Source organism: Coregonus clupeaformis, unplaced genomic scaffold, assembly GCF_020615455.1.
Source record: "Coregonus clupeaformis isolate EN_2021a unplaced genomic scaffold, ASM2061545v1 scaf0043, whole genome shotgun sequence".
Classification (NCBI taxonomy): domain Eukaryota; kingdom Metazoa; phylum Chordata; class Actinopteri; order Salmoniformes; family Salmonidae; genus Coregonus; species Coregonus clupeaformis.
The window spans coordinates 358135-371896 of record NW_025533498.1 but is presented as its reverse complement, the minus strand read 5'-3'; the positions used below and the strand labels follow the sequence as shown (position 1 = coordinate 371896).

The following is a 13762-nucleotide window of genomic DNA, read 5'->3' as shown; positions in this document are numbered from 1 at the left end:
TTAGGCAACGTTGGCCTAAAATTATCTGCAATGGTTAACTATACTGAGAAATACCCCACAAACATAAGTTAATTTAATTATCGATTATGGAAGAATGGTTCATGTAAAGTTAAATGTTTTTGTTGTTGTTGTTGATTCAATCATTTTCTCCTAAACATTTTGACAATCCCTATACGTTCATAGTATGGGCGTGTCTTAAAACTCTCTTATCCCACGTCTTCTCTAACAGTTCTTCCTTTTCCTGAGTGCTCATGTGTATGTAGCAAGCTACGAACTTGACAGCAGCAAAATGTTCAATTTCGGATCAAAAATACTTATACTTTTTCTCATGGCTTTCCCATGTAGCCTGATATCCTTCGGTAAGTCATTTTAGCCTTCTGAATTTGTATTCGTCACTCCAGCAGTCCAGAGGTCATTGCAATAATGAAACGTTAGCAAAGTTAACATTGACGTGGCATAACGCAGTTTTTCATTCAGTGATATTTAAAGTTTGAAGACTGCATTGTCTGAAAGCTTCGTGCTCAATATCCATATTTGATCAATTAAGTAAACAAATGCATTTAACATAAAATTATAGCAGGAACATAAAACTTTGGGAAGCTTTCAATATAGGCATGTTGATACCTCGCATGTTTATGCAAATGTTACATTTCCATAGATGTAATTGTGTGGTGAAAGACAAAAAGAACCTTGCATGGAGAAACAAAAATACTAATTTTTCAAGACAAAATGTGTCTGGTAGGCAATATTGTTGCTCTACACAACTAGTATTCTGTGATATTCCCAAAGTTTAGCATGTCTTTGCTGGAGGACTCTTATTTAGATAGAAGAAAAAAAAGAAGGAAATAAAATCCGCGATCGTGCTGCCAACTAGGAGAACGGTAATCTCTACTCTGGGTTCCCCTTTTTTCTATGGTGACGTGTCCTAGGATCATCGTTCCGTTAGTACCGTATTTATACATTGGAACACCAGTGCTGAGGCGCTGACTGTTAGATTGTAGCTTTCCCTGTTACATAGTGTTCCAATTGATACAATAGGGCAGGCCTACTACTAAATGATTGGTTTTGCAATGTATCCTGCATTTTCGATTAATCAGGCCTACCAATCATGAAGCATAACATGACCTAGTTTTAGTCTTTAGGCTACACATTCTTTGTGAAGGAGCACAAATTAACTAATCTATTTTCATGATCACTTGTATCTATTTAGTAGTGTCACTATTTTACATTTATTTGATCCATTGTATCCTATGTGTATTTTTAGTGAAGATGGACAAACTAGGGGTAATGTTAGGTTGAGAGGCCTGGCCTTTTTAACAGGTGGCGAGTTGACTAGTTTCTCATCACAATTATCATAATCTATTATAGCAATTTATGTTATGTGTATGTGTTAAAACGCACACATTGCTAATGGATTCTTCTCTCTGTTTGGACAGGCCAAGTATCTGCAGACTCTGAGTCTGCAGAGGACATTTCCCCAGATTCAACAGTCGAGGAGGAGGAAGAGGAAGAGGATGAGGTGCTGGTGGAGGAAGATCAGGTCCCAGGCTCAGTATGTGACGTTGGTCGAACTGGGATGAAAGCGGCTTCTATTGTCCCTGCCAAATGAACCAGACAGTTGTTTGACATATTGCTATTTGATTTGATATTTTGAAATCTCTCAGGAAACAGAAGATGACTTAGATGAAGATGCTGCAGTTGGAGATGTAACCTCTCACCCTGATGCTGACACCACCATTGTCTTTGTGACTGGGGAAGGTTGGTCTTCTCTTCCTTGATGAAGACTTTCATATCATTTTACACTCAGTCATTCATTGTAAATGAAAGAGACAGCATGGAATGTAATTATTCATTCACATCAATGGTTTAATTTGTATATCTTTGTGCCCTCTATCCAGAGTTCCCAGCCAATGAGATTGTGAAGTTCCTGGTGGGTTTCACCAACAAGGGAAGCCAGGATTTCACTGTCCATTCCTTGGAGGCCTCCTTCCGTTACCCTCAGGACTTCCAGTTCTACATCCAGAACGTGAGTCTGGGCTTTCGGATGAGTGATGCCTGCATGCCTCATCTGAGGAATAGAAAGTCCCCTTGAAAACACACATGATTCTGTAACACTATACATTATAATGGGGTTTGTAATCTGTTTACTTACAATTTATTAACTAACAATTACAAGAATAGTAACTTTTTATCAAGCCTTTACAAACCCGATAACGTATGTATTACCCATGATAGATGACAGTTAGTTCAAAAACAGTGTGTTGTATTTACCAAATATACATGGAATGCCCTGTAAAATGTAGTACTGGGAACTTTCTGCCATTGTTGATCAGAAAAGTAGACAAGCTGTTTTTGGTATCTAGTTCACAGCCTTGCCCCTGAGCACCGTGGTCCAGCCCCAGAAGCAGGCCTCCTTTGAGTACTCCTTCATCCCTGCTCAGCCTATGGCTGGTCGTCCCTTCGGCCTGGTTATCCTACTCAATTACCAGGACAGTGAGGTGAGACTAGATTGATTGATTGTTTTTATTATTAGAGTGTTTTGCATCTTCAGGATGCCCAGCTCACATGGGTTGTTGACCAGGTTCAGAAATTCCTTGGAATGTATGGCCTGAGGCTTAGGCGCTGATCTTGTGTTTTGACTGTTCCGCAGGGCAACGGTTTCCAGACAGCCATTTACAACCAGACTGTCACTATTGTTGAGCTGGAGGAGGGACTGGATGGAGAGACGTATGCATTTCTTTGCATACATCAATTCTATTTTTATGCCAATATTTGGTTACATTCATTCATGTTTTAAGTACATTTGTTTAAATATGGTAACACATTTTTATAGTATGACATGTTTCTCCTCCAGAATATTCATGTATATCTTCCTGACTGGATTGGTTGTCTTGGCGGTCTTTGGCATGTACCAGGTGCTGGAGTCTAGGACGGTACAAGTCTTCTTCAACATTTCATGAATCTAAATTGTGATAGTCTAAAATATCTCCACCTCTTTACATATGGTGGTAAATGTTACATTCAAAATGAGCACCAGGGTGAATGAAGTGATGACTTTTGATCTATGTTGTGCAGAGGAAGAGGCTCCCAGTGAAGGTGGAGACAGGCACTGGTGGGATGAACGGTGTGGACATAAGCTGGATTCCCCAAGAGACCCTCAACATCATGAGTAAGTTGAGCTTTGTCATGAGCTTTAATACTCTCTCATAGCTTTTCTTCCTGAGTGCAGGAAGACAAATTCAAACTCTGCTTATAACAACCACTTTTTTGGAAGTGTACTTGAAAAGGCATCCTCTGTTTTTATCTCGTCTGTACAAAGATTAATATCAACTCAAATGGCTATTTTGACCATCTCTCTCTCTCTCTTACTCTCTTTGTCGCTCTCTCTCTTACAGGCAAGGCATCGGCATCCCCTAAAGCCTCCCCAAGGAAACGCACCAAGAGAGCGGCGGGAGTAGATCAGTAAACCATTCCATGATCCGGCAATCTTCATATCAATGTCCACCAGGCCCATGTTCAAGGCCCATGTCATCACAACCTCCAACAACCGTCAACACCATCAATCTCTGCTCAACCTCTGAGTGGACCTAGTTAGTTACCCAAGCTTTTTGCCGCTGATACATAGGCCTACACCTAATGTCTCAATGTCGAGGGTTCTTGGACTGAAGACACTGGTGTCACGAATGTGTCCCATTTAGACACCACTCTAGTTGGACATGGTCATAATTGTGCAAATTTGGCCCACATGTCTTTTATTAAAGGAACTTGTTTTCTTATCACTGTGTGGTTGAAACACTAAAGGACTGATATGAGACTAAAGACTGAGTAATTGAATCACCATGCCAGCTCCATGAAAGACATGGGGAAGACTTGGGGAGTTTTAGACCTGCCAAAGAAAGCTATAATGCTACACCAAATATTTCAAACAAAATCTATTCCTGAAGTATTACGATATTGATCATTTAGTTATATTTCATTCTGTGCCTTAGTGGCTGACAGGGAGTGCCTTAGTGGCTGACTCCTTGTCTGCACAGTCAGGAATTGAGATAGTGACCAAAAGGGTCTCCAAGTTCCTCCAAGGGAAAGTTTTCCTTGTTCATGTGGACCAGGTTTTTCAGTGTCATACTTTGGAATATCATAAAGATGCTTTGAAAGGCTCAGTGAAGAGGATTTTGAAAGAAAAGGCCATCGGCTACCAGGTTACATTGTTAAATGTGAATGATACAAATGCATTTGACAAATTACTTGCTGTCAGTGTCAGGTTTCATTTTCTCCCAAACCATACTACAATAAATGTAACTGATTGAATTCTGTAATTTTTTTCTACAAAAATAAAAGGTAAAAAATCCGGAGAACAAATGTGTTCACTTTCCCCTAAAAGTTAAGGTAATTATCTTTTTTTTTTTACCCACACACACATACTACGCTGACACTCCAACACACACATACACACACAAACTACATACGCTCACACACACATGCATATTGATGCCACACTCACTCTTTCACACTCTTCACACTGCTGCTACTCTGTTTATTATCTATCCTGATAGCCTAGTCACTTTTACCTACATGTACACTACCGTTCAAAAGTTTGGGTCACTTAAATGTCCTTGTTTTCGAAAGAAAAGCAATTTTTTGTCCATTAAAATAACATCAAATTGATCAGAAATACAGTGTAGACATTGTTAATGTTGTAAATGGCTATTGTAGCTGGAAACGGCTGATTTTTAATGGAATATCTACATAGGCGTACAGAGGCCCATTATCAGTAACCATCAGTCCTGTGTTCCAATGGCACGTTGTGTTCGATAATCCAAGATTATCATTTTAAAAGGCTGATTGATCATTAGAAAACCCTTTTGCAATTATGTTAGCACAGCTGAAAACTGTTGTGCTGATTAAATAAGCAATAAAACTGGCCTTCTTGAGACTAGTTGAGTATCTGGAGCATCAGCAATTGTTGGTTCGATTACAGGCTCAAAATGGCCAGAAACAAATAACTTTCTTCTGAAACTCGTCAGTCTATTCTTGTTCTGAGAAATGAAGGCTATTCCATGCGAGAAATTGCCAAGAAACTGAAGATCTCGTACAATGCTGTGTACTACTCCCTTCACAGAAAAGCGTAAACTGGCTCTATCCAGAATAGAAAGAGGAGTGGGAGGCCCCGGTGCACAACTGAGCAAGAGGACAAATACATTAGTGTCTAGTTTGAGAAACAGACGCCTCACAGGTCCTCAACTGGCAGCTTCAATAAATAGTACCCGCAAAACACCAGTCTCAACGTCGACAGTGAAGAGGCGACTCCGGGATGCTGACCTAGGCAGAGTCTGTGTTCTTTTGCCCATCTTAATCTTTTATTTTTATTGGCCAGTCTGAGATATGGCTGTTTCTCAAACTAGACACTCTAATGTATTTGTCCTCTTGCTCAGTTGTGTACCGGGGCCTCCCACTCCTCTTTCTATTCTGATTAGAGCCATTGGAACACAGGACTGATGGTTGCTGATAATGGGCCTCTGTGCGCATATGTAGATATCACACAAAAAATCAGCTGTTTCCAGCTACAATAGCCATTTACAACATTAACAATGTCTACACTATATTTCTGATCAATTTGATGTTATTTTAAATGGACAAAAAAATTGCTTTTCTTTCGAAAACAAGGACATTTCTAAGTGACCCCAAACTTTTGAATGGTAGTGTACATATTACCTCAATCACCTCAACTACCTCGTGCCCCAGCACATTAACAGCATACTCCTTGTACTGTATACAGCCTTGTTATTTTATTGTGTTTCTATTTCCTTTTTTATTTTTTATAATTGTCTTACTTTTTAACTTTGTATTGTTGGGAAAGGGCTCTGAAGTAAGCATTTCATGGTAAAGTCTACACCTGTTGTATTCGGAGCATGTGACAAATACATTTGATTTCATGCCACAATTTATGAAGCTCTGAAATAAGCACTTTATTTGGTCTTTTGATTTTGCTCAACATTATTCTCAGAGAAGTAAAAGATGACTGATGTCAGATAAACAAGGGATCTGATTGAGAGAGGAGACTGTCCATATGTACCAATGGGCTATTTGTCTGTCAGCAAATGAGAGACATGGGATGGCACTAAACGTATCTCTGGCGAAGAGCGTCGATGAGGTGAGAGAAGCGCTCTGAGACGAAGCACGCACGAGAGGGGCAGGTTAGGTAACGTCACGGTTGTTATCATGGTTTGGATCGAGAATAAACTGCAACTGATACTGCAAATGTCAATCACCTCATGGTAACCAGATAGGACGTCACAAGTCATTTATCTTGATCGATTCATCTTACTTCGCTTTGATTTTTTTTCTCAATTTATGAGCGACTTTGTTGGATCCCACAGATGGCGCGAGGCACCCTCCACTGGGTTTGATATGGGATATGGGATTTACGTCAGCGAAGATTCTAATATTTTGTGCATTTATTGCATTAGGTAAGACGGGTTAAATTATCGTTTTAGATACATATTTATTTATTGGTAGAATAATATTTTGTCATATTGAATGATTTTTCGACACAACTGTCTTGGCTCTGTTTTTATAATATGTTGGATGAAACGTAATATTTTATTAACTAAGGGTGTAGGCTAAATGAAGATGTTGCATGCAGGGTGAGAATAGAGTTGTAGCCTACTATTTGATAGTGCCAAGCCTTTTTCATATTTTAAGTGCTTATCGATAACGCATCGTCCCTCAGGTGTGTGCAGTTAGATTTTGGAGTGCTTGAATTATATTTGACCAGAAATAGACTTGCAGTGTTGTGCTGGTTTGGGGGCACAAAGTACTGAGGATGGCTGGAGGGTGGACCGGAGGGGGTCTAGGCCCCATCCTGAAGTTGGAAAATTTTGTATTTTTCAAACACCTTAAACATTTTCTTCCTGCAATCTAGAGCCATAATCATTATGCTTAATTCTATGTAGAAAATAAAAATAATAAAAATTCTCTGCATATTTAAGTTTACCTCTTGAGCTGTATCCTCCTGACTGTTGGTTATTTTTTTAAATAAACTAAATATGCTTCTCTGCTTCTCTGGTAAAATCTGGGTAAAATATTGAAAGGAATGTGAGTCTTATTCAGTACATTTAGCAATTGCTTGCTTTTCTGAAGTCTACCAACCTTGCCAGCAGGCATGGCAGCTATTTAATTTTGTCCTTATTTTACCAGGTAAATTGAATGAGAACACATTCTAATTTACAGCAATGAGCCGCAGAATAGTTACAGGGGAGAGTAATGAGCCAATTGGAAGCTAGGGATGATTAGGTGGCCATGATGGTATGACGGCCAGATTGGGAATTTAGCCAGGACACCAGGGTTAACACCCCTACTCTTACAATAAGTGCCATTGGATCTTTTAGTGACCACAGAGAGTCCCATCCGAAAGACACCACCCTACATAGGGCAATGTCCCCAATCACTGCCCTGGGATCTTTTTTTAGATCAGAGGAAAGAGTGCCTCCTACTGGCCCTCCAACACCACTTCCAGCAACATCTGGTCTCCCATCAGGACCAATCCTGCTTAGCTTCAGTGGCAAGTCAGCAGGGGTATGCTGCTTGATTGATAGCATGAAATGGCTTCATGGTAGCTAGTTATGAGGTTGGGATATTGGGAACCTATCTGGGCTAGCTAAAGCCAACGTCATAAAATTGCTAGGTGGCCAGTAGTATTACAGAGCGAAACAAAATGTATATTATTATTATATATATATATTTCTTTTTTTAAGAGGACAAATCTGAAGGGGCATGTGCCCCTGTGCCCCCTATGGGCATGGCACCTCTGTATTAAGCATGCATTCATGTTCAAATAATTGAAACCAAATAACAACAATTATTTAAAAGTATTGTGTTGTCACTACCCTATATCTGGCAATGGCGTTCTTTTTAATTCAATAAAGTCACCACCCCATGCATTCACTCAAAACATAGGGACTTATGCAATGTATGCACATACAGTATGTGTATGCACAAACACTTTCCATCCTGATAAATTAAACAGAAAATCCTGGTTTTAAACTTCATGAGCCTGTGCAAGCTGAATCATATTGGTGTACTATAGCTATTCATATTGAACGAATAGTAATATAGTGGGTATCATAAGTATTCACCCCCTTTGGATTTCTTCACATTTTATTGTGTTACAAATTGGGATTAAAATGGATTTAATAGTAATTTTCTGTCAACAATCTACACTAAATACTTAATGAAGATTAATGAAAAATAAAACACTAATATACCTTGATTAGATAAGTATTCACCCCCCTTGGTCAATACATGTTAGGAACACCTTTGGCAGCGATTACAGCTGTGAGTCTTATTGGGTAAGTCTCTAAAAGCTTTGCACAATCCAATATTTGCTCATTATTCATTTTCAAAGCTCTGTCAAGGTGTTGGGGATAATTGCTAGGCAGCTATTTTCAAGTCTTGCCAAAGATTTTCAAGCAGATTTAACTCAAAACTGTAACTTGGCCACTCAGGAACATTCACTATCTTCTTGGTAAGGAACTCCATTGTAGATTTGGCATTGTGTTGTTGGTTATTGTCCTGCTGAAAAGTGAATTCCTCTCCCAGTGTCTGGTGTAAAGCTGACTGAAGCAGGTTTTCCTCTAGGATTTGGTCTGTTCTGAGCTCCATCCCGTTTCTTTTTATCCTGAAAAACTCCCCAGTCTTTGCTGATGTCAAGCATACTCATACCATGATGCAGCCACCACCATGCTTGAAAATAAGGAGGCAGGTACTCAGTGATGTATTGTGTTGGATTTGATACAAACATAAGGTTTTACATTTAGGCCAAAAATTGTACTCCTTTGCTGTGTTTTTCTTTCAGTATTACTTTAGTGCCTTGTTGCATACAATATGCATGTTTTGGAATATTTGCATTCTTCTTTTCACTCTGTCATTTAGTCATTATTGTGGAGTCACTACAATGTTGTTGATTTATCCTTAGTTTTCTCCCATCACAGCCATCCAATTCTGTAGCTGTTTTAAAATCACCAATGTCCTCATGGTGACATCCCTGAGCAGTTTCCTTCCTGTCCTGCAGCTCAGTTCAGAAGGACGACAGTATCTTTGATATGTCTGGGTGGTTTAAAACCTCATCCACAGCATAATTACTAACTTGACCATGCTTTAAGAGATATTCAATGTCTGATTTGTCATTGTTACCCATCTACCAATCACTGCCCTTCTTTATGAGGTTTTGGCAAAGCTCCCTGCTCTTTGTAGTTTAATCTGTGCTTGAAATTCAATACTTGACTGAGGGACCTTACAGATGTTGTATATATGGGGGACAGAGGAAGGGGTAGTCATTAAAAAATCATGTCAACCCCTATTATTTCATACAGAGTGAGTCCATGTAACATTATGTGATTTGTTAAGCCAAATTGTACTCCTGAACTAATTTAGGCTTCCCTAAACAAAGGGGGTGAATACTTATGCAACAACTATGTTTAAGTTATTTAATTGTTATTAATTTGTAAACATCTGTAGAATATTCTTTTCACTTTCATCAATAACAAAAAAGTACAATTACATCTATTTCAATCCCACTTTATAATGCAACAAATGTGAAAAAATTCAAGGGGGGTGAATACTTATGATACCCACTGTATAACCACTGCCTACTTTACCTCTAGCCAGGGATGTATTTGGGGAGGGGGCAATGGATTGAATGTGCAGTGGGACTTGGAAATGTAATAGATTTCTTGAAAATGATCCAGGCAAAGCAACCAAATCTAGGGGCAGTTGCTCTATCCTCAGAATCCCAATATAACCCATGCCCTGATATACTTCAATGTTTTCTATGCTGTAATAGTGGCCTTGGACACCTTATCCCTGAGCCTAAGCAATCAATAAGTGGGTGGGAGGGAAGAGGTAGATGGGAGAGAATTGTGACATGAATCAATCTCACAGGTAGCCTATGCTGATTATATCAATTGACAACATTTTTACATTTAAGTCATTTAGCAGACGCTCTTATCCAGAGCGACTTACAGTTAGTGAATACATATTTTTTTTATACTGGCCCCCCGTGGGAATCGAACCCACAACCCTGGCATTGCAAACGCCATGCTCTATCAACTGAGCTACATCCCTGCCGGCCATTCCCTCCCCTACCCTGGACAACGCTGGGCCAATTGTGCGCCGCCCATGAGTCTCCTGGTAGCGGCCGGCTGCGACAGAGCCTGGATTCGAACCAGGATCTCTAGTGGCACAGTTAGCACTGCGATGCAGTGCCTTAGACCACTGCGCCACTCAGGAGCATATCTGCTGATGGAATCATCCACCCTTTGAAGTATCTCTAAATCACAGGAGGCCAAATATCTCTAATGCAATCTCGTCATTAAAACTACATTGAGAGGCCATTTGGAAAGACTGGAAGAAAAACGTTAGCCAAACTTACTGGGAGGGATGTTGAGAGCTGTTATGTCTCTGTTTCCTCCATTTTAACTCCAAGAACAACAAAGAAGGAGGGTGACCTACTTTTGGCATCCTCCCATTTGTTTCAGAAGACACTCTTTGCTTCAAACAGGGAGATAGATAAAGATCAGTGGAGGCTGGTGGGAGGAGCTATAGGAGGATGGGCTCATTGTAATGGCTGGAATGGAATAAATGAAACGGTATCAAACACATCAAACATATGGAAACCACATGTTTGACTCTGTTCCATTTACTGCATTCCAGCCATTACAATGAGCCTGTCCTCCTATAGCTCCTCTAGCATCCACTGATCTAGATAAAGATGATACTATAGCCTATTGTTATTCTATTATGACATAAAACAATTATATTTGGCCTCTGTAAGTGCAATGCCTGAAATGTATAATACAACTTATGATAAAAAAGAATAAACAGGATATGTACCCTATGCATACAGTATGATTTTTTTCACAACGGGCAATATAATGGTCTTTCTTTCCTTAATGCATTTGGACGTCTTTTTCTCTCTGTGTGTGTTTTGCAGTGTCCCTGGCTGTGGCAAGAGTCTCAGTGGCGGATGTGAAGTGTGAGAATATTTACAGGGACTTCTCTGACTGTGTTCTGGAGCTGGGGGAGGGCATGGATAACTACCAGGAGAACGTGACCAGCGAGATGGGAGTGGAAGTTGTGTGTAGGTGAGAGGGGTGTGTGTGTGTGCGTGTGTGCAATGTAGCTGCACTTACTGTACATCTGTGTTTGCAGTGCACCAGGATCTCATGGGACCTGATTACTCTTACGACCGTAAGCAGAACGTATAAAACAGCGTCTGTATTTTTTCATGCAGTCTCCTTCTGCTTGTGCATATAAGATCTAGTATCTAAATCCAGTGAGGTGTGTACCTTGCGTAAGAACAGTGGAGAGAAGAGAGAGATGCTGTAACCTCCGAGGAAGATAGCAGAAGTGAATGGTGCTGAAACACTGAGCCACTGTACTGAATAATTAATGACTTTGCTGCAGCAGTAATGAAACTCAGAGGCCATCTTTTTTTTTTATTGTTACTGAGTGCATTCCAATACATAGTACAGTATATTACTGCCTAAAGCTTACACAGGCCTTGCCTTCTCCGGGTGAAACATGTCCCTGTGCAGCATCAGCTCTTTTTTCTAATCTAATTTCTGTGGCTACAAAATAAAGGAGGGTTGATCTTGCAAAACGCTAGAATAAAATCTGTTACAGTATCGCTGGACACTTGTATAAAAACAACAATGCAAAACAATAATAAACCAAAAATACTCATGTAAAACACACTTTCAGCCATGTGTGTTACAGGTGAGCTTTGAAGCCTGGCATGTGAGGCGATTAAAGTGCCAGATAAATCAAAGTAATGACATTCTTAAATCCAATAGATTGAAAACCAATGGCATGTTTTAATGTCAAATATGAAACAGGTAGTGTAATTGTGGAAAGACCCTCTTGTAAAGCACTTTGAGACAACTGCTGATGTAAAAAGGGCTTTATAAAATAAATTTGACTGATTTATTGATTGATCTTTCACACCTAGCCACTGGGAGGCGTTCCACACGTGTGCCCTGACGGCACTGTCCAGGTGTCAGGAGGAGGTGGGCTCCATCTGGGAGACCCTAAGAGAAGACTCCAGGAAGATCCGCTTCCAGGGCAGCCTCTTTGACCTGTGCAGCCCCAGCTCGGCCCCCAGCCTGCGCTCGCCTCTACCCCTGCTGCTCCTGGGCTTGCTGATCCTGGGAGGGCCCATCTGGCCCTCCACATAGGTGGGGGATGCCTCCCTCCTCCTCCTCGCTCCCACCCCCATGCGCTCTCACAATCCCCGAGGTGGGGTGAGTAGAGAGAAGATCAGTGAGTAGAGAGGGGATATGGATCGAAGATTAGGTTAGCACACAGAGCCAAGTCTCTATGGAGACACCATAGATATCTATAGTACTGGGTAATCAGAAGGCTATGATATCACAGAGCCATTGATGTCTATGGAGAGATGGATGGATACCTATAGCTCTGGGTTACCCACCATAGATGTCTATGGCACTAGGTAAATATAGGGTTATGTTATCAGGGCCTTAGATGTTAATGTCATCAATATCTATGAGTCTGGGTAAACATAAACACCCAAGACCCAAGCAATTGTAATGAAATTACCTACAACAGTATACGCCTATGAAAAAAAGCAATTTTAAAGCAATTGGTCGGTTTTGTTGACAATCAAGTGAATTCTATATAAACAATGACCTTTTGACCACTACACACCAGCCCCATATGGTTGGAGTTGCATGGCTGCTATAATGACACCAAAAAGGTATTTTCTATATTTATGCTCTGTTAAACTGTTTCTTTGGTCATCCTGTTAGACAGTAGGTGCTGTTAAAGTCAGGTAATGCTCTTAACTGAAAATATTGTAAAAAATTGTTGAGGTAGCTAATGCTCTTAACTGAAAATATAATTCCTTGCTTTATTATGCACCTTACAGTAAAATGCCTAATTTATTGTTAGTAATTGTGGATGAAGCACAACAGTCTAGTTAGTTTCTCTCTTGCCAACTAGTTATTGTACCTGAAAATGGTCGCTGGTTATGTGAGAATGTTCAGTGTTGTTTTATGAACCTGTGTCTTGTATGGAAGTCCAAGTGTTTGGCTGTCAATTTATTTTATATCATTGACTCCACAACAATACACAATTGTACATAGTTCACTTCAAAGCACATTCACCTTTACACAAAACACACAGCATACTGAGTAGAAATAAAGATGAGGTAATGCCACAAATATTCACTTTATTATGGAAGCTAAAATATATTGGACTTAAGTCATAGGATTCTCATAGGGCACCACCCTGCATTGTTAGCCCTAATGCCTCAATGCATTACAGTATTTGATTTTGTCAACAGCTGTAATACAGTTGAAGTCGGAAGTTTACATACACCTTAGCCAAATACATTTAAACTCAATAAAAAAATCCTGTCTTTGGTCAGTTAGGATCACCAATTTATTTTAAGAATGTGAAATGTCAGAGTAATAGTAGAGAGAATGATTTATTTCAGCTTTTATTTCTTTCATCACATTCCCAGTGAGTCAGAAGTTTACATACACTCAATTAGTATTTGGTAGCATTGCCTTTAAATTGTTTAACTTGGGCAAACGTTTTGGGTAGCCTTCCACAAGCTTCCCACAATAAGTTGGGTGAATTTTGGCCCATTCCTCCTGACAGAGCTGGTGTAACTGAGTCAGGTTTGTAGGCCTCCTTGCTCGCACACGCCTTTTCAGTTCTGCCCACAAATGTTCTATAGGAT

At 40.0% G+C, this 13762-nt stretch overlaps 2 protein-coding genes across 2 annotated transcripts; both read left to right on the top strand.

Moving 5' to 3' along the window:
• Positions 1–219: 219 nt before the first annotated feature.
• On the top strand, positions 220–4348 carry LOC121577789 (translocon-associated protein subunit alpha). The gene is made up of 9 exons (XM_041891683.2): positions 220–359; positions 1437–1552; positions 1665–1758; positions 1899–2026; positions 2364–2498; positions 2651–2727; positions 2855–2933; positions 3076–3169; positions 3396–4348. The coding sequence occupies exons 1-9, from the start codon at positions 290–292 to the stop codon at positions 3464–3466; spliced, it is 864 nt and encodes a 287-aa protein (XP_041747617.2). The 5' UTR covers positions 220–289; the 3' UTR covers positions 3467–4348.
• Positions 4349–5938: 1590 nt separating this feature from the next.
• LOC121578571 (neuritin-like) lies at positions 5939–13437 on the top strand. The gene is made up of 4 exons (XM_041892939.2): positions 5939–6275; positions 6378–6467; positions 10991–11141; positions 12008–13437. Exons 2-4 carry the CDS (start codon positions 6416–6418, stop codon positions 12231–12233), a joined length of 429 nt encoding a protein of 142 aa, XP_041748873.1. The 5' UTR covers positions 5939–6275; positions 6378–6415; the 3' UTR covers positions 12234–13437.
• The last annotated feature ends 325 nt before the right edge of the window (positions 13438–13762 follow it).

Excerpts from the sequence above, each read along its gene's own strand:
- LOC121577789 (XM_041891683.2), top strand. The coding sequence starts at position 290 with ATGTTCAATTTCGGATCAAAAATACTTATACTTTTTCTCATGGCTTTC. Across the intron at positions 2,499-2,650 it reads TCAATTACCAGGACAGTGAG|GGCAACGGTTTCCAGACAGC; the intron begins GTGAGACTAGAT and ends ACTGTTCCGCAG. Across the intron at positions 2,728-2,854 it reads GAGGGACTGGATGGAGAGAC|AATATTCATGTATATCTTCC; the intron begins GTATGCATTTCT and ends TTTCTCCTCCAG.
- LOC121578571 (XM_041892939.2), top strand. The coding sequence starts at position 6,416 with ATGGGATTTACGTCAGCGAAGATTCTAATATTTTGTGCATTTATTGCA. Across the intron at positions 6,468-10,990 it reads TTGTGCATTTATTGCATTAG|TGTCCCTGGCTGTGGCAAGA; the intron begins GTAAGACGGGTT and ends TGTGTTTTGCAG. Across the intron at positions 11,142-12,007 it reads GGAGTGGAAGTTGTGTGTAG|CCACTGGGAGGCGTTCCACA; the intron begins GTGAGAGGGGTG and ends TTTCACACCTAG.